The sequence below is a fragment of the Garra rufa genome, chromosome 20 (assembly GCF_049309525.1).
Source record: "Garra rufa chromosome 20, GarRuf1.0, whole genome shotgun sequence".
Taxonomy (NCBI): domain Eukaryota; kingdom Metazoa; phylum Chordata; class Actinopteri; order Cypriniformes; family Cyprinidae; genus Garra; species Garra rufa.
The window spans coordinates 34,984,489-35,003,880 of NC_133380.1; the positions used below are offsets into that span (position 1 = coordinate 34,984,489).

Genomic DNA, 19,392 nt, shown 5'->3' on the forward strand with positions numbered 1-19,392 from the left:
TTAATAAAAATTTTAAATGAATAATAATAACATTTTTATAGTAATGAGTATGTCTACTTTTATGTAACTATTCACTATTTTAATAAATCTAATAATATATATAATGCTAATATTATTATATTGCATATTATATTATACATTATATTAGTAAATGATAATTGTCTATATAAAATTCATGTATATATGAATTAGTATTTTATATAATTTAATATTTTCTATTGATTTATCTAATTTCTATATTACTGTATTTTACTATTTATATTTTATAGTATAATAATAATACCTTTATTTTATACTAATGATTATGTCCAATTTTATATTAGTGTATGTACTATTTAAGTTTAATAAATAATTTAAGTTTAATAATATTGGCATTATATAATAATAATAATATGAATATTTATTTTATATTATATTTTGTATATATCCAATTTTATGTTTAAGTATAATAATAATAATAATACTTTGTTTTTATAGTAATGAATATGTCCAATTTTTATGTAACTGTATTCACTATTTATGTTTAATAAAATGCAGTAATATTAGCATTACACACACACATAAATGTATAATTTTATATTTACTATTTATATTACTATTCCATATATATTTAATACATTTATATGAATTCATATTTTAATATTCATTTATATTATTTATATTAATTATAATCAAATTTTATATAGTACATTTATTATTTAGATTTAGTATAATAATAATAATACTTTTATACTAATAAATATGTCCATATATAGATAGATAGATAGAATTTTATATATTATAATGTAATAATTATATTTAATATAGATTAAGTTTCTATTTCAGGAAAAATATTTGGGTGTTACATTGTGTCAATGTAATCAGAATTGCCAGTGTAATTTGAAATCATTGGCATCTTTCTCATCATCAGTGACTCTTCTCATGATGTGTGGGACATTAGTGAGACTGATCGGTCTCATTCTTATCTGATTACGTTAATTGATTTTTCCAGAGTCTCTTCACTTCAAGTGTATAATGATTTCACCTTGACTGGTTATCGTGGCTTGAAATTTTTATCGACCATGTATTGTTCCGCAGCGGTCATGGGTCAATTTGCTTAAATTCTTGTGGCAACAGAACCAGGGTCAGATAGTAGCTGTGTTGCACAACTCACTCTTTAACCCTACTTTCACAGAACAGATTCGTGTGAGAAACCCAGTCAAGTTTAATTAACTTTCTCCGCAGTCTAAGCCTCATGCTGTGAGTATGTGTGAGCACAAAACACTGTCTTTTTTGGAGAGAACTCAGCGCCTATGGATTTCTCCCTAAAAGTCACACACACACACACACACACACACACACACACACACACACACACACACACACAACGCACACACACACACACTCAGAAATCTTTTTGCTGTGAGACATATGCGGCTCTTCGAGATAAACAGAGCTCCCACTCTTGAAAACAGGCTCCCTGCTAATTTCAGCAGAGCCTTGCTCACTCCCACTCGAGACTTGGGAGAGTGTCTTCAGGACAAGTGCCTTGTTTAGTCACTGTTGATTTGGCAGAGAGCACGAAACACTATTCTCTCAATGCCTGCTCAAACAATAGCCCACATCAACATTTGTTCATTATGCTCTTTTGAGAATATTCTGAAAGGAGCTGTTTATTTAATATTTTCTCCTCAGGCACACAGTCTGTTATCCATTTATTCAGGAGGGCCTCATTCTGTTTCAGATGAGGAAATAATAACTTGGACATTTTTGTGCAGGCCTTTTCCTGGGGATAGTATTTAACCAAACCCACCTTATTCTTCCCATAAGAGCAGGTGTAGCTTTTTGTAAATTTCATGGGTCTGGCTTCCGGTCTTATCTGCATCTAGTTATTTTTACCTCTGCAAAACAGCTTGTTTTACTGCTTGATATTGCAAATGAGTCTATCTTACCATATTATTTGAATTTATTACCTTAATTATAAGCACACTGGTTTGCTGCGCAAACAGTAGGCGTGTTTCCATTACAGATTTGCGCAAAACGTTGGCAATATTTTATAAATGTTGATTAAAAAATAGTGTGAAATGACGGCATTTCCATAAACTGAGGTTCTGCGACTAATACGTATTTTTTTCCTCTTGCGATAAGTCATGGCAATGGATTTTTGTGGGATTTTGTCCATATTTAATCGAATGTGACCTGTAAATGCGGAAGAAAACATTTCCATTGCTGTTTTATTCCTTTTTTTGAATTACCTGAAAAAAGTAGTGTAAAAACTTTTTTGCGATTTCATTTTGCACAATTTAAGGGGTAATGGAAACACAGCTAGTGTTACTGTTTACTGCACGTTGTTATTTTTCTCGTTATTTCCCTACAGCAGCTAATGAACCGGAAGTCTTACCCAGAGGCTTACTTATAGGCAATATTTCTTTACTAAGGTGTTTTACCACCATTTACCTTTAATACAGCCTCTGACCTTCTTAAAATGGATTCATACAACTTTTGAATGTGCTGGTATTACAGCTTATCACATTTTTTCCTGAACTTTATATGAATCAGAATGAATTAAACCATTGCAGAAGCACTGCATGTTAATAACAATCCAAACAAATATAGCATGAACAGTTTTTGATGAAAATTTAATTGTATATTTCAAAATTTAAAGCAAAAACAGAATGGTCCGACCTTAGCTTCATTACATTTTTTAAAATAAAACATCTTTGCAAAAGAAAAACAGCAGATGGGATGAGACGCAAATTCACTTTCTGACAGCAGGTGGCGCTTATGGAACAGCAGAACTCGTCATCAATTGGCCATATTGCTGGCACTGAGTATCAACAATGCCACTGAACCGAACAAAACTTAAATATTTTGCTGATTATTGCTGCTGAAAAAGTTGTTGTCATGTTTGGGCTGTACTAATCGGTCAGACCAGAAAAAACATTTGGAGTACTATAGATTGCCAAAAGTTGTAACAAATCAATGAGAAGAGTGCAGAGAACTGTCTGAGGAACAAAAAGCGTTTGAAGTTGGCCAAACTGAAACAGGATTTCCAGAGCAAGAATCTTGACATCATTCGTGATATTGTTCTTATCATTTCTGGTCAGGTAGGTCAGTGGTTCTCAATTCCAGTCCTCGCGTAACCCTGCTCTGCATATGTCATGGCGGAATATCCTGCGATCTCCACTTCACAGGGCACTTACAGTCGAATAGAACAAACATCTGAAGCGATAAGAGAAACATACAAAATGTGCAGAGTGGGGGTACGTGAGGACTGGAATTGAGAACCGCTGAGGTAGGTGAAATATTAGGCAAAATCTTAATTAATACTGCTTATACGTATCTTTACCACCTATTAACTGACAGTTTGTCAAAATATTGCACCTTATCCAGCTTAATAAGTCTGCATTTGATTTAGCAGCTTCCACACAAGGTTTAGACAGCATAAATTAGCAGAACAACATATTCAGTAGTACATTAACCGTGCAACCCATGCTGTTGTTTATATCAGAGTATCGCCAATATGGCTGTGTATCCAGGTAACTGACCAAATCGTTATGTAAATGCAAACCCTCTAAACGAATCAGAATGAAACCATTGCAGAAACACTGAATGTTACAGTTTTTTTCAGTCGCTAACAAGCGTTTGTCCAAACAGTTGTCACATTTTCAAAACTCTAAACACAATTAGCACAGCATCGGTCTTTTGTGGCCATACCATTTACACATTTCATGTCGTTTTCACCCAATATGCAGTCAGTGAACACATTTCCACAATGGTTACATTTTCTTAACAGACAAGCTATACCTCCCAACAAAATTATGGATTGTTTTTGTAGTATTTCCGAATGTTAACACACAACATCCCACAATAGCAAAAACAATATTCCAAACCTTAGATACAGTATAAAAACCTCTGCTTCTGCAATGATATCAGTTCAAAAACAATATCAATATCAAAAATATATCTCAGCTGATAATAAACAAACAATTGAATAATTGACACACAGCTGATTTATGTTGGGTAAATTGGGCCAACCACTGCTGATTCCAGTCTGGCTTACACTCAGAGGCAGTGGTTATTTTTTTCTATTACATTTACACTTATACAGTAAAATGAGGACTTTGAGGAGTGATGTTTTAGAAACAGGGTTGGAGTCAATTCAGGAATTAACTCAACAATTCCAATTCAAAGAAGGAAATGCAATTGGAATGGAATTGGAATTGGAATTCAATAACAATTACAGGAAACAGAGTTGGAATTGAATTGGAATTACAGGAAGTGGAATTCAATTCAGAGAAATTCCAATGAATTATATTTATTGCTGTTTCTGAGCATCTACAGTATGTGTGATTGCATTTAGAGACATACATTTTAACTTTATTTATGATGCTTTACAAATACCAAGTAATGTATGAAATAGTGTTGATCAAATGCAAGTAAATAAAATGAATGACAGTGGTGATAAGTTTCTGTATGTACTATACATTCAATATATGATTACCACATAATATATGTCTCAACTCACAAAAAAATGAGTCATGTTCATTCATGTATTTCAATCACTTTTTATTGCATCGAATTATCATAATTTCCTAAAATTTGGTATGTGAAATGATCATGCTTAACCAACTAAACATACAGTACTTTGTATTTCTTTTATATGTTTGTTGTTTATGTGATTTACAATATTTAATGTATTATAAACTAGCAACTCAAGTGGAATTTATTTGGAATTTGATTTCAATTCTGTTTCCTGACATTCCAATTCCAAATCCAATTCCATTCCAGGAAGTGAATTGGAATTTACCATTCATTCTCAATTCAATTCATTTCAAGATCGCAGAGAATAGATACAGTAATTTTGTGCTTTTTTTAGACCCCCCCCCCCCCCTTTTTTTTTTTTTATCTGGGCTTTTTGCTGTTGTTATTTTTATTTATTTATTTATTTTTTGTTCAGAATGCTCTTGTGTGTCATGGATATTTTGTTCACTGTAAGCAATACAGTAAAACTTTTTCTGTTCTATCATACCGTGTTTCTACTGTACCTCCTGTAATAAACATAAAAAGAAACTTATTTGCTTTTTACTGGAATGCTTTTGAATGTGAACATTACTGTACATGTGGACAGACAGTTCCCAACCAAGAAATTTAGTGTCAAAATGGTGGATTGCATGTTTTGCATTCAAATACCTGTAAAACTGAAACATAAAAGTCTATGCAGTTTTTGTAATGTCAACAATAGCCAGTATTTTGAAACCTGGTGTACTTTGATTGACTGCATGTACCTTGTGAAGTGAAAACAAGTGTTATTCTTTGACAGAATAATTTCATTTTGAGTCAGATTTCCAGTGTTTTGGTAAAGTTAGTGTGTGCAGAGAAAGATATGTTCTATTTTGAAATGAAGAGTTAGTATATATTTAACAAAATGTATTTTTGAGAAGAAAATTATCCATTTGGCCAATTGTGTTTTGTAGGTGTGAGTCTGTGTTAAGAGTTTAGAAAAAGTATCAGAAGTATGGGTAAAAGCTTGTTAGCGATTGAAAAAAACTGTAATCACAATATAAACAAACAGCTATATATAGCATGAGCAGTTTATGCTGTAAATCACTTTGTATGATTTAAAATTTTAAAGCAAGAACAGAGTAGTCTGATCTTAGCTTTGTGAAATTATGCTACATAAAACATTCACGCTCAGCAGACGAGCTGAAAGAGACGCAAATTCACTCTCTGACAGCAGGTGGTGCTTATGGAACAGCGGCAATACAGAGTTTCATTTGCTGCTTTAAACAAAGCAGTGCTGCATGTTAAAATACTATATTTATATGCATTTTATGGAGGTAAAATGAAAAGAAAATACCATCTAAACTTTTCTGAAGACAGTCAGTTCCCCTCAGAGATACATTCATATAAACCCCTCACGCTCAGTTCAGTATTTGTAGAGTGTTGGTGGCAGGGGCGCCGCTAGCAATTTTGGGCCCTATGACAAAATATGACGTTGGGCCCCCCCTACCACACAAAAGCAGATCTCTGGGGGCCCCTAAATGGCGTGGGCCCTTAGAATTGTCCTAACTTTCCCCCCCTTAGCGGCGCCCCTGGTTGGTGGCATTGAAGGTAAACAAAGCCACTGAACTGAGCGAAACTTGCATATTTTGCTGATATTTGCTGCTGAAAATGATCAATTGTTGTCATGTTTTGGGCTGTACTAATTGTTTGGATTGGGAAAATTTTTTTGGAGTACTATAGTAACAAAAGGTGTTTGTGGTTGGCCAAACTGAACTAGGATTTCCAGGGCAAGAATCTTGACAACATTTTTGTTTGTGCTTATCATTTTCAGTCAGGTGGGTGAAATATTAGGTCAGTGTGTTAATTAATACTGCTCGTACGTATCTTTACCACCTATAAACTTTAGTTTGTCAAAATACTGTGTCATTTCCTGCTTACTAAGTCTTGCTTTAGCAGCTTAATCACAAGTTTAAACAGTATAAATGATCAGAAGAACATATTCAGTAGTACATTAACCATGCAATCCATGCTGATGTTTACATCTGAGTATCGCCAATATGGCATAAACAAACACGCTACATATAGCATGAGCAGTTTATTAGGTAAATTACTTTGTATGATTTCAAAATTTAAAGCAAAAACAGAATGGCCTGACCTTAGCTTTGTGAAATTATGCTACATAAAACATCTTCACGTTCAGCAGACGGGCTGAAAGAGACGCAAATTCACTCTCTGACAGCAGGTGGCGCTTATGAAACAGCGGCATTTAAGTCACGATTTGGTCAGTTACCAAGATGTGCGGCCATATTGGAGATACTCAGATGTAAACAACAGCATGGATTGCATGGTTAATACTGAATACGCTGTTCTGCTAATTTATGCTATTTAAACCATGGAAAAATGTGTGGAAGCTGTTAAATCATATACAGAAGGACTTAGTAAGCAGGAAAGGGTGCAATATTTTGACGAACCAAAGTTAACAGGTGGTAAAGATACGTATGAGCAGTATTAATTAAGATATTAGCTTAATATTTCACCTTCCTGACCGGAAGTGATGAGAACGAACAGGAATGTTGTCAAGATTCTTGCCCTGAAAATCCTAGTTCAGTTTGACCAACCATAGGGACCTTTTGTTCTTCAGTTTTTTTGCACTCTTCTCCTTGACTTGTTATAACTTTTGGCAGTCTATAGTACTCTAAATGTTTTTTTTCCGGTCTGATCGATTAGTACAGCCCAAAACATGACAATAACTGATCATTTTCAGCAGCAATAGTCAGCATAATATGTGAGTTTTGTTCGGTTCAGTGGCATTGTTTACGTTTAGTTCCACCAATATGGCCGACTGATGACACGATTGAAGTCTTACCCATAGGCTTAGTTCCGCATTGAAGAAAAAGTTTGATATAGCCCACCTCTATCTCCATTTGTGTATTTTCTATAAAAAACCTACCAGTTGCCTAGAGATATTGAGGGAAAAAAACTGTTTCTCACTCTTCTCTCCAAACCTGTTCACAGTGGTTTGATAATATTCAAGTCAGATGATTTGTCTGGCCAGTATAGATGTTTAAATTTACCTCAGTGCTCCAACTGTCCAGATGTTATGATCATGACTCCATATTTTTTGCATTTTAGCATTAGTATCTGTGATTAAACTCAGCTCTTTCATGGATGTTGGCTTTGTGAAGTTCTCTGTGGTCGGTTTTTTGTGGAAACAGGGTCTTTAGGGTAAATATTGAGGCTTCTTAGTGTTCGATGGATATCATTTTGGTTTTCACCAACTATTCTTTTCTGCTGTTTTGCTGTCCTGTCAAAGACCGTTGTTCATAAAAAACAAGATGCTCCTGCAAAACGGGCAAGTCAATCATCCAGAGTCTGACAAGGCACCTACTGTATTTCTTTCTTAGTGTTCAAATAAAATATTCTTTCTAGAGTAAAACCTGCACTTGTCAGATCTTTTAATGGGGTTCTTAAAATGAACTCGTGTGTTGACAGAATAACTTCAGAAGGCCAGCACCATGATGACTGCACGTGAAAAAATCAAGAAGAAACCGCCTAAAGACAGTCTGACGCTGCTTCCCTGCTTCTATTTTGTAGAGGTACGTGCTATCATTTATTACCAGTTTAATACTTCAATAGAGCAATTAATGTCTCAGGTAATTACATTACACACTCTAAACAACTGGGCTTCCTCATTTTCTTTGAAGACATAATTGAAAATGCGTAATAGCAGTCGGTTGGAGTGTGCTGTTGTGTTTACCTTCCACCACATTGTCAGCCCTGGAGTACAGTACTCTGTGTTGACATTTAACAGCCATCTGCCACAGTTGCTCGACAGTAATTAAACTGTGCTCTGGCGTTGATATGTGGGTATAATCAATATTTAATATCTGTTTGCACTTGTGAAAGACAGGCAATTTAGTACTTTTAAAATTGATAAAGCCTCTTGCATTATGCACATACTCTCCTTCCCCTGGGAAAAATAGCTACCCATTGTGGCGTCCTCCATGGTTTCACTGTACTTCCTGGAACTGACGGATGTGCTCCAGCCAGCGCAGGTGGGATTCCGCTGCCATGACCGTTCACTCAGCATGCCGTACGTGGACAGCGGCGATGAGCTCATCCCTCTGCTCATGCTCCTGAGTCTGGCGTTCGCTGGCCCTGCTGCCTCTGTGAGATAAAAGCAATCATGACAATTCTATTGCTTTTAAATCTTTGTTATATTTGTAACCCTCAGGGTTGTTTAATGGGTTAGTTAACACAAAAATGAAAAATAGCCCATTATTTACCCACCCTCAAGGCTTCCTAGGTGTATATGACTTCCTTTCTTTTAGATGAATGCAATTATATAAAAAATTGTTCTGGCTCCTCCAAGCTTTATAATAGCAGTTGGTGGGTGTTTCTCTTCAACAGCCCAAATCAAGTCCAATAAAGCACATCCATCCATAGTAAAAAAGTGCCTTACACAGCTACAGCTCCATAATATGGACATTTTACTTATAAAAATGCATCGATTTGCTACAGGAGGCCTTTATTTACCCTCTGGAACCATGTGAGGCACTTTTTATTATGGATGGATGCACTTTATTGGACTTGTTTTGGACTGATGAAGAGAAACACCCGCCCATTGCCAATATAAAGCTTTAAGGAGCCTTAACAATTTTTAATATAACTCTGAATGCATTTGACTGAAAGAAGGAAGTCATATACACCTAGGATGCCTTGAGGGTGAGTAGATAATGGGCTAATTTTCATTTTTGGGTGAACTGACCCTTTAAAGGAAACTTTACCCAAAAATAAAAATTCTGTCATTTATTTACTCAACCTCATGTAGTTCCAAAACTGTATGAATTTCTTTTTTTCTGAGCCCAATAGAAGATATTTTAAAGATTGTTGGTAACCAAAGATTTGATGGTACCCACTGACTGATGGTATTTTTTTCCATACTTTGGAAGTCAGTGGCTACCATCAAAAGTTTAGTTACTAACATTCTTCAAAGTGTCTTCTGTTGTGCTTAACACTAGTTCATACTTTGGAACAACTTGAGGGCAAGTAAATGATGAAGAGACAAACCTTATATATTAATAGTTATATTTAAACATCCTCAAATTACATTTACACATGCCAAAGTCACATTTTTGATTAACAATTGTATAATTCTGTCATTTTTTTTCTCTTGTTGCCTTGTGTTCAGATCATGATAGGTGAAGGTTTGCTGTATTGTATGCAGTCCAAACTGAAGGTCCGTCCAGGGATCGAGGGAAGCATAAATGCTGGTGGATGTAATTTTAACTCTTTCCTGCGGAGAACCGTTCGTTTTGTTGGTACATAAAGCTGTTTTCATTATATACAAAAACCAGAGTGTTTAAGCTAAAACAGGAAAGAATCAGAAAATTTAGTGTGGACTTACAGTGTAATTATATAATAAAATATAATTGGCTGACATTATAATTTTTACTGTAGAAGTTTAAAAAATGACAATTAATTGTATTTTGCAACTTAATGAGGCAGTTCACCCAAAAATGAGAATTACCCCATGATTTACTCACCCTCAAGCCGTCCTAGGTGTATATTAGGGCTGCACGATTCATCGTTTCAGCATCGCCATCGCGATGTACGCATGCGCGATAGTCACATTGCGGCAGTCACGATGCTGGGCAAAATAAAAATAAAATTATGTGTGTCTAATTTAAAAATTTACTTTCTATATTTCTAAACTTTCTATTCACGGATCTATATTTGTCTAATATAAAGTAATTAACTCATATTTAAGGGTTCTTTAAAAACTACAAAGCACACATTGCTTCACCTACTTCATGCATGTAGTCTCTGCGTGCGCACATACTCTTTGGTGCGCATGACGAAATGAGCGCGGGACGGGAGAAAAGCGCCGAAATGGAAGATTTGGTCGCAAAAAGAAACGCAACGTCAGTCATATGGAAGTATTCTGGATACAAAAACGATGAGGTGTTTTGTCGGGAGTGCTTGGCAGTTGTTGCCACAACTCGCGGAAACACAACGAATTTGTTTGACCATTAAGGTCGGCACCACAAAGCACTGTATGACGAATGCAAAACCAGATCAGATTGCCGTCCAAAGCAAAAAACTATTTTGGATGCGTTTGCCAGTGTGACGCCTTACGAGAAGGGCTCTAAGCGACAGAAAGATGTCACTGATGCTATTACATTTCACCTTGCGAAAGACATGGTAGGCTACCAATAAACACGGTCACCAAGCAGGGTTTTACAAACATGATCCGCTCGCTTGACAAGCCTTATGTTATGCCGTCACACACATATTTTTTCTCAAATTGCCATCCCAGAGCTGTACAACTAATGCAAGGCACAAGTGGAATATTATGCAGCAACAACCGCTTCAATGAGTAAATTAATGCATACAAAAGCACCAAATTGGTGTATTTGAATATTTATATTTACTTTATGCAACAGTTCTGAGAAAGAAGCCAATTTTTTTATAGAGTTGTTGAAAAGTTTAATCTTTTTTGTTAGCTGATGAGCAACATTTGTTTTACTTTGGTTAAACAAAGTATGCAAAACTAAAAAAAAAAAAAAAGAATCTTCTGACATATATATATATTTTTTTTTTCAAATTTTGTGACAAAATATATTTACTAATCTGTTTTAAAAAAAGAAGTTGTTGAATAAAATGTTAAATTACTTATTTTGTCACTCATGTTAATTCCTTAATGTGATAATGAAGTGTCCTGTTTTCATTCTCAAAATGAGTTCCCTTTCATCAGGGTAAAAGCAACATTCATTATTAATTTCATAACATATTAGAGCCTTGATTTGCCTGAATTGACAGTGAATAAGGTGAGTCAAACTGTTTATGAAACAACCCAAAATAAGCTTTAAAAAGTATTTTATTTCAGGGTTTTGATTATACTTTTAATTTTTTTTTTCTTTGAAAATGCTTACAAAATGATCCCAATTATTTTTGAATTATTATTTGATTTTTAAGCAGTTCAAAACACCTGATGAACATAAATGAATTTGTACACATCGCAATATATATCGCAGGAAAAAAATATATTGCAATGTAATTTTTTCCCAATATCGTGCAGCCCTAGTGTATATGACTTTTACACCTGTCAGACGAATACAATCTGAGTTATATTAACAAATGTCCAATCATAATGGCACTGAATAGCTGTTGAGATTTTGAAGTCCAATAAAGTGCATCCATCCATCATAACAAGTGCTCCACACGGCTCCAGGGGTTAATAAAGCCCTTCTGAAGTGAATCGATGTGTTTGTGTAAGAAAAATATCAATATTTACAACTTTATAAACTGTAATCTCTAGTTTCTGCTAATTGTCACACGTGCATTCACAAGACAATGGCATTCCAGCAAATGACGTAGGATGCAGGCATAGCGTAAGCTCCGGTAAGAATATGCTAGTCTCGCGAGAACCAAGTTTGTTTTACAGCAAAGGAAATCCAGTCTCCTCTTGGCTTATATCAAAATCCTCCAATTATTTTTCTTTACAAATACTCGTTTTGTACTTCTTCTCTTATTTGTGACCGGTGTCTTCCACGTTTATTACTGCATTTGCACGTCCTACGTCGTCTGCTGAAACGACACTATTTTCTGAACTCATATATACGACAGTTAGCGGAAGCTAGACATTACGGTTCATAAAGTTTTAAATATAGGTATTTTTCTTACACAAACACATCAATTCACTTGAGGATGCCTTTATTAACCCCTCGGAGCTGTGTGAAGTACTTTTTATGATGGATGTATGCACTTTATTGAACTTCAAAATCTCAACAGCCATTCATTGCTATTATAAAGCTTGGAAGAGCCAGGGCATTTTTTATATAACTCCGATTGTATTCGTCTGAAAGAAGAAAGTCATAAACACCTACAATTGCTTGAGAGTGAGTAAATCATGAGGTAATTTTCATTTTTGGGTGAACTATCCCTTTAAGAGGACATTTTATTGTGATGTGCTGTAAAACTGTATACAGCTCTAGCATTTTTATTGTAAGGAATTTCTATAAATCTAGAAAAAAAATTGCGTTTTTTGAAGCTGCAACACTAAAAATCTGAACAGGAGTGATGCAGATGAACATTATGTAACATGAGTCAGGCACAGAGTGTTGCAGGAAAATGATGAAATGAGTCATCGATGTTTCATTCCTCATGATCTGTCTCTCTTTCTAGGGGTTCATGTGTTCGGTCTTTGTGCAACAGCACTGGTTACTGATGTCATCCAGCTTGCTACTGGCTACCACACACCGTTCTTTCTCACAGTGTGCAAACCCAATTATACTGTCCCAGGTGTGTCCTGTGACAAGAACCCTTACATCACCAAAGACATTTGCTCTGGCCAGGATCAGCATGCTATTCTGTCTGCCAGGTAATTGCATGTTTAGCTATTGAAGAACATCTGATTATGTGATTAACTATGATCAACTTTGTGCAATCACCATTTTCTTTGTCCCCTTTGTGGTTTTCTTCCTGTAGAGCACTCCCTACTCACCTCTTTTTTTTAAACCTATGAACTTTTGACAGTGACTTCTGCTGCATATCTGGTCTAGACTTACTCTAGATGTTTGCTTTCCTTTGTGACAGGAAAACCTTCCCTTCCCAGCATGCAACCCTCTCTTCCTTTGCTGCTGTTTATATTTCAGTAAGTCTCTTCAACACCGTCTCAATGCGTGTTTACTACATGTTTACAGCAAATACTGTTTATATATACACCAAATAGGCCACAGTGGTAAACTTATTGTATTGTAAATAGAAATAATGAACAACCAGCATAATAGATGTGCATGAAAAAACATATATGCATTGACACAAGTAATAGATTTTAATATGGAAAGGTGTGATTTAATATGCTCAGTTGCTAGATTAGAGGAAGTCTAATTATAGGTAAGTGCTTCACATGTCTAGCTATTTGGCAGGATCCACTTCAAGCGACAGACATGTAGATAAGTTGTTACTGCTTCCCACCTTGCGCTTGTCAGACTGTCAGAAGCTGCAAGGCAGCATGTTATTAATTTTGCACATGACAGCTGGAGACCTCTACTGTTCTCTGCTCTTCTAGATGTACTTCAACTCAACAATCTCTGATAGCACCAAGCTGCTTAAACCTGTTCTGGTGTTTGCCTTTGCCATCGCGGCGGCATTGACGGGACTCACTCAGATCACCCAGTACCGCAGTCACCCTATCGACGTTTACGTCGGGTTCTGTATTGGCGCTGGTATTGCCGCGTACTTGGTGAGTTATTGGTTTGTTGATTCATTTTTACAGATGTGGTAAAGTGCAGGGGTGTCCAATCCTGCTCCTAGAGGACCGGTGTCCTGCAGAGTTTAGCTCCAACCCCTATTAAATACACCTGCACCAATTAATTAAAGCCTACTAGACATAGGGCTGCGTTCCATTTTTTAATGCCCTTTAATCGCTACTTCCCTCCATCTCGTTTATTCAGATGTACATCATTGATTAAGTTGCATGCGTGCCCACTACTGGCTGAACACTTGCAATGGGCTGAATTGGAACATCCTAAGCCAGGGGTGCCTAACTCAGTCCTGGCGGGCTGGTGTCCTGCAGATTTTAGCTCAATAAGACACACCTGAACCAGCTAATTTGGTCTTACTAGGCATGCTAGAAACTTCCCAGCAGGTGTGTTGAGGCAAGTTGGAGCTAAACTCTGCAGGACACTGGCCCTCCAGGACCGAGTTTGGGCAACCCTGTCCTAAGCCCTTGATCACTTAGATTTCGCAATGGAGTTGGTTTATTGTTTACATTTTTCCCCTTAGGAATTTGTTTGGTGCACCATTCTATATGTATGTAAAAAAAGATAATTGATATATTTTAGAGTTGTTTGGGGTGGGCATAAATAAAACACGATGATGTCATAAAATCTACGATGATGTCATAATCGTGTTGCACTGAAGTCTATAGAGCTGCCTGAAGTGTGCATATGAAGCAGACTCGCTCCCTTGGTCAAAATCAAGGGGTCGAGGGTCTGTCCATATATACTTTTCTTCTCCGCTTAACGAAGTGCAACACACTTCGAAATGGCAGTGGGGATTCCCCTGCAGGGATGTGCTTAGGGAAGTTTGCATATGCATGTTTAGTAGTGGAGTGGAATGTAGCCTTCGAAGGAAGGCCTTTAAGGAAGGTGTGTTAAGGCAAGTTGGAGCTTAACTCTGCAGGACACCGGCGCTCCAGGACAGAGTTTGAATACCCCTGGTGTAGTTTATTTGGTCAGCTATCTTCCTTGCTATTGAGCTTAATATAACCCAAGTAGATGTTCCTGCTTCAAATTCCATGTTGGTTCTGGAGCAATGTTTCAACCAACTAATTAAATTTTAGGATTTGGGGTTGGGCAAAGCCTACATCTGGGGATAGTGACTTAAACGACTGTTCTGCCAGGATTAGAGCTATGACGGTTTACATTTGTACATCTGGCATGACAAGGGAAGCAACATACAGTGCATTCAAGTTATATATGCAGTAGTGTCCAAACTCTGTTCAGGAGGGCCACTATCCTTCATAGCTTGAGAACCCCTGTGCTAGTGCAATGCTTTACCCTTAGAGCTACATCAGGGGTTTCCAAACTCGGGCCTGAAGGGTCAAAGCTGGAACTGATATCTGCAAGAAAGTATTCACTAGCAATGACAAAGCCACAAGTTTGATTCTCAGGGAGCAACGAACTTGATATGGGGTATAAAACACAAATGCCATTGACAGCAATATAAGTCACTTTGGAAAAAATAAACACCCACCAAATGAGTGACTGTAATTTGGCCAGTTAGAATTATGGATCACTTAGATCACATGGATAACTTTTGTTGGTCCAAAAACAACATTCCAGATTTAACAGACATACTACTAATCCTATCCTTAAAGGATTAGTTTACTCTTGAATTAAAATTTCAATATAATTATAGTAATTTAGTATATAGTATAATTTAGTCAGCCACGTGTCATTCAAGATGTTCATGTCTTTCTTTCTTCAGTTTAAAAGAAATTAAGGTTTTTGAAGAAAACATTTCAGGATTTTTCTCCATATAGTGGACATCAATGGGGATCAACAGGTTGAAGGTCCAAATTGCAGTTTCAATGCAGTTTTAAAGGGCTCAGATTGTTTCACTAGATAAGACCCTTATTCCTTGGCTGGTATCGTGTAGAGCCTTTTGAAGCTGCACTGAAACTGCAATTTGGACCTTCAACCCGTTGATCCCCCCTGAAGTCCACTATATGGAAAAAAATCCTGGAATGTTCTCTTCAAAAAATGTAATTTCTTTTCGACTAAAGAAAGAAAGACATGAACATCTTGGATGACATGGGGGTGAGTAAATTATCAGGAAATTTTAATTCTGGAGTGAAGTAATCCTTTAATGCCAACCCTAATCTTAACCATTAACCACCTCTAAAATCAGAGGTTAGGTGATATGACTGTTCAAGCTCCCACCCCAGCTCGAAGCATAACCCTAAACTGAAATTGGTTGAGAAGAATGTTATTTATTGTTGTGAACTAAACAATGTAATAAAGCCATTTTAGTTTAAAACTCTAAATCATTCCAGGCTTTCCACGCTGTTGCCAACTTCAAATCTCCAGAAGACGCTGTAATTCCGCAACCTCCTCCTCTTCAGAAGGATGCTTTGAGGGCTCTAGCCCAGAGAGGTCACGATTCTGTCTACAACAAAGGCCATGCCTCTGAAAGCAATGAGGAAATAACATCACCAGCATGTCTAGATGGGCTAAACCGGCCTGTACAGCGGGAGAAAACCTCACTGGGTAGCTTAAAGAGAGCCAGTGTGGATGTGGAGCTACTGGCGCCTCGCAGCCCAATGGGTAAGGAGACCATGGTAACCTTCAGTAACACATTACCCCGCGCTACAGCTCCAGAGGAGCCAACGAGGCGTCTGGTGACAGTACCTGTTCCAGTACCACTGGACCCTATGCGCTCACAGCAATTGGTGTCCGAATGGAAGCAAAGGTCAATGGAGATGCGAGGCGGCAGCTTGCCCGACGAAGACACCAGCGAGCCAGGCTCAGACGGCGGCAACGACACAACCACAGAGGAGGACAGCGTCCACTCTTCAGTCTACTCTTCCGTTCAACCATCAGCCAAACCGGCTAACCCACCAGCAGGTGCGAGAGTAGTGATGACCCCTCGTCCCCCTGCACAGCCTTCGGTCCCTCCACCTGTGTCTCCTAAAAGCGCCAGCACTAGGGCCAAATGGCTGTCCATCACAGAGAAAAGTGGTGCTAGTATTCCAGTTCTCAAGCCAGGAAATCAGCCTCGGATCATGCAGGTCATTGCCATGTCAAAGCAACAGGGACTCCTCTCTGGATCAGCCAAATCCTCAGAGACTTCGTCTTCTTCTGGTACGTCATCCATCACGGGAACAGAATCATCGCCTCATCGTTCAGAACGTGACAGCGGTTCAGGGATCATCACGGTTGATGCTCACGCCCCCCACCACCCTGTAGTTCGCATGACCTCCAACCCCAACAACCCCTGGGAGTGGAGAGGATCTTCTGATGGAAACATGGCTGAGTCGTACGAGCTTAAAAACCTCAATCGTGACGGTTCCCGCAGTTACCGTAACGTCAGGAGCAGCTCTCCTTGTTCCTCGGCCAGTGAGGCTGACCACGGGCCGCCCCAGCCTCCTCAACCTCCCCAGCCTCCTCTTCCCCCTCAACTTCCACCCGTAGGTCACACTTCAGAGGGTCGCAGTCTGCGCCGCAAGACCCCTTTAGTTCTGCTGGATAGAGAGGGCAATCTAAACCACACTGAAAAGGACAACTACTACAAAAAGCTACAAAGTGGTAGGCATTTCAAAGAGTGACAATGTGCTTACATATATGAGCAAAACTACACTTTTCGGTCTTTTGGTTTTAATTACTTGATTTGATTCCATGAGGAATATCAGAATAACCGGATCTACTACACTTTGAGTCAGGGAGATGCTGCTTCTGACGACTTAAGAGCACAATGGTTTTTGCCCTTTGAGGGCAAACCAAATTCCATCATCCAAAATTCCCATCAGTTGTATTGTATTTACATAATCTTCATATTATCAAATTCCTACAAGGCAGATTGTAAAATAAGGTTTGGTTTTATTTTTATTGCTGCTCTTTTTGTTCTTACCTAAACGTATGACTGAGATGTCAAGTTGAATTTATGTGTATGTGTGTTATCGCACGATTGTTTAGTGTATGTTGTAGTGATACAATAATATTAGAAAACATTTAATTGCCTTGTAACGCTCATGGTGAAAAACTATGTTTTGTTGGCTCTTTATGAATGATAATTGCTTTACAAAAGGGTAGCGTCCTTCATTGTACATCTGACTCATATAATTGATGATAAATGGTTTTGGACATTTTGCAAATCTACTGAAGACTGTGAAAAATGGTGGAAAAATGCAAGCACTTTGAACAAGCACTTATAAATCACTTCATCTCTTTGTGTGTTAACAAGTGAGGTGAATTGTATTGTCTGTGAGGTATTCCAAAGGAATATTAGACTGACCTGGACTCTTCAAGGAAAGTATTTTCTCATCCATCATGTACCTTATAGTGGAACAGCAACTGGACAACAGGTCCGTGTGAAGAATTTACTGCAGGTCCCACATTTTATGTGAAAGTACATTTTTGGTGTAAATCACGAAAATATTCTCTGGGACTTATCTGTAATAGTTAGCGGTATCCTTGTCATGCCCAGAGGTTCTCCTCTAAATGAACTTGATGCATGTTATGTGAGTGTCGTCAAGGTGGAAGTGAAGCCTTGTGAGTGAAGAATTCCAATCTGTTCTAATGTACATGTGCAGCTGTCACTGCAGGTTGAATTCTGTATGTGTCAGCTCTCTCTTCACGGTGCTCTGAGCTGCTCCTGGATCTCTGTAGATGGTTGTCCGTGATGGATGCTTTGTGCTGTTGATGCAGTTTCTGAAAAAAGACAACGTAAATGACAACAATAAACAAGCTGCTATAAATTACAGTGTACGTAAATTGTAATTTGTAATGCACTGCAAACCTTAACACTTGTGTGTTTGAACTGCAATATTTTCTGTTTATTTTTAAAGATGGTGGCCTACAGCAGGTTAGTGGTGGACATATAGATTCTGAACCAATTGGTAGACATTTGAGAGTTATGTACATGATTCAAATCATAGGAGTTCATGGCTACATCGTTTTTCTAAAAATTACAATTCTGTCATTAATTGCTCACCCACATGTTGTTCCAAACCTGTAGGACCTTTGTTCATCTTCAGAACACAGATTAGGGTATTTTTTGATGAAATTCAAAAGCTTTCTGACCCTGCATAGATTGCAACACAACTGACACATTCAAGACCCAGAAAGGTAGTAAGGACATCATTAAAATAGTTCATTCGAAACAATCAAAGATGTGAAATATTTTTTCCAAGCATACTGTACCTGCGAGTATAACACATGGTATGACTTCTGCAATTAAACCCATCATATATTCAAATACATTCCGGTGGCCTGGCAACTTCTCCAGGTGCTCCCAATCCAGGCCATTTGCATGCGCAGGCTATACTCTCAAAATATTATAACTTTAATTGCTATGATTTAATTCTTGTAATTACAACTTTATTCTCGAATCATTTCAACTTATTCTCGAAACATTTCAACTTTTATTCTCAAAACATTTAGACTTTATTCTGGTAATTTAGACTTTATTCTTTTAACATTTCAACTTTATTCATAAAATTGTGACTTTTTAAAAAAAAATTTACTTTATTCTCGAAACATTTTGACTTTATTCTCATAATTTAAAAATTTTTCTTGAAATATTTCGACTTTATTCTCGAAATTTGAACTTTATTCTCAAAACATTTAGACTTTTATTCTCAAAACATTTAGACTTTTATTCTCAAAACATTTAGACTTT

General features: G+C 37.2%; 1 protein-coding gene across 1 annotated transcript in view; it reads left to right on the plus strand.

The window, feature by feature from the left end:
• plppr3b (phospholipid phosphatase related 3b) overlaps positions 1-18,472 on the plus strand; it is a 20,003-nt gene extending 1,531 nt beyond the window's left edge. Inside the window, exons 2-8 of the mRNA XM_073825940.1 lie at positions 7,978-8,081; positions 8,469-8,654; positions 9,677-9,806; positions 12,673-12,868; positions 13,084-13,141; positions 13,559-13,732; positions 16,049-18,472. Of these exons, the coding sequence (XP_073682041.1) occupies positions 8,001-8,081; positions 8,469-8,654; positions 9,677-9,806; positions 12,673-12,868; positions 13,084-13,141; positions 13,559-13,732; positions 16,049-17,320 (2,097 nt within the window). The 5' untranslated portion in view covers positions 7,978-8,000 and the 3' untranslated portion in view covers positions 17,321-18,472. The remainder of the gene's footprint in view (positions 1-7,977; positions 8,082-8,468; positions 8,655-9,676; positions 9,807-12,672; positions 12,869-13,083; positions 13,142-13,558; positions 13,733-16,048) is intronic.
• Positions 18,473-19,392: the final 920 nt, after the last annotated feature.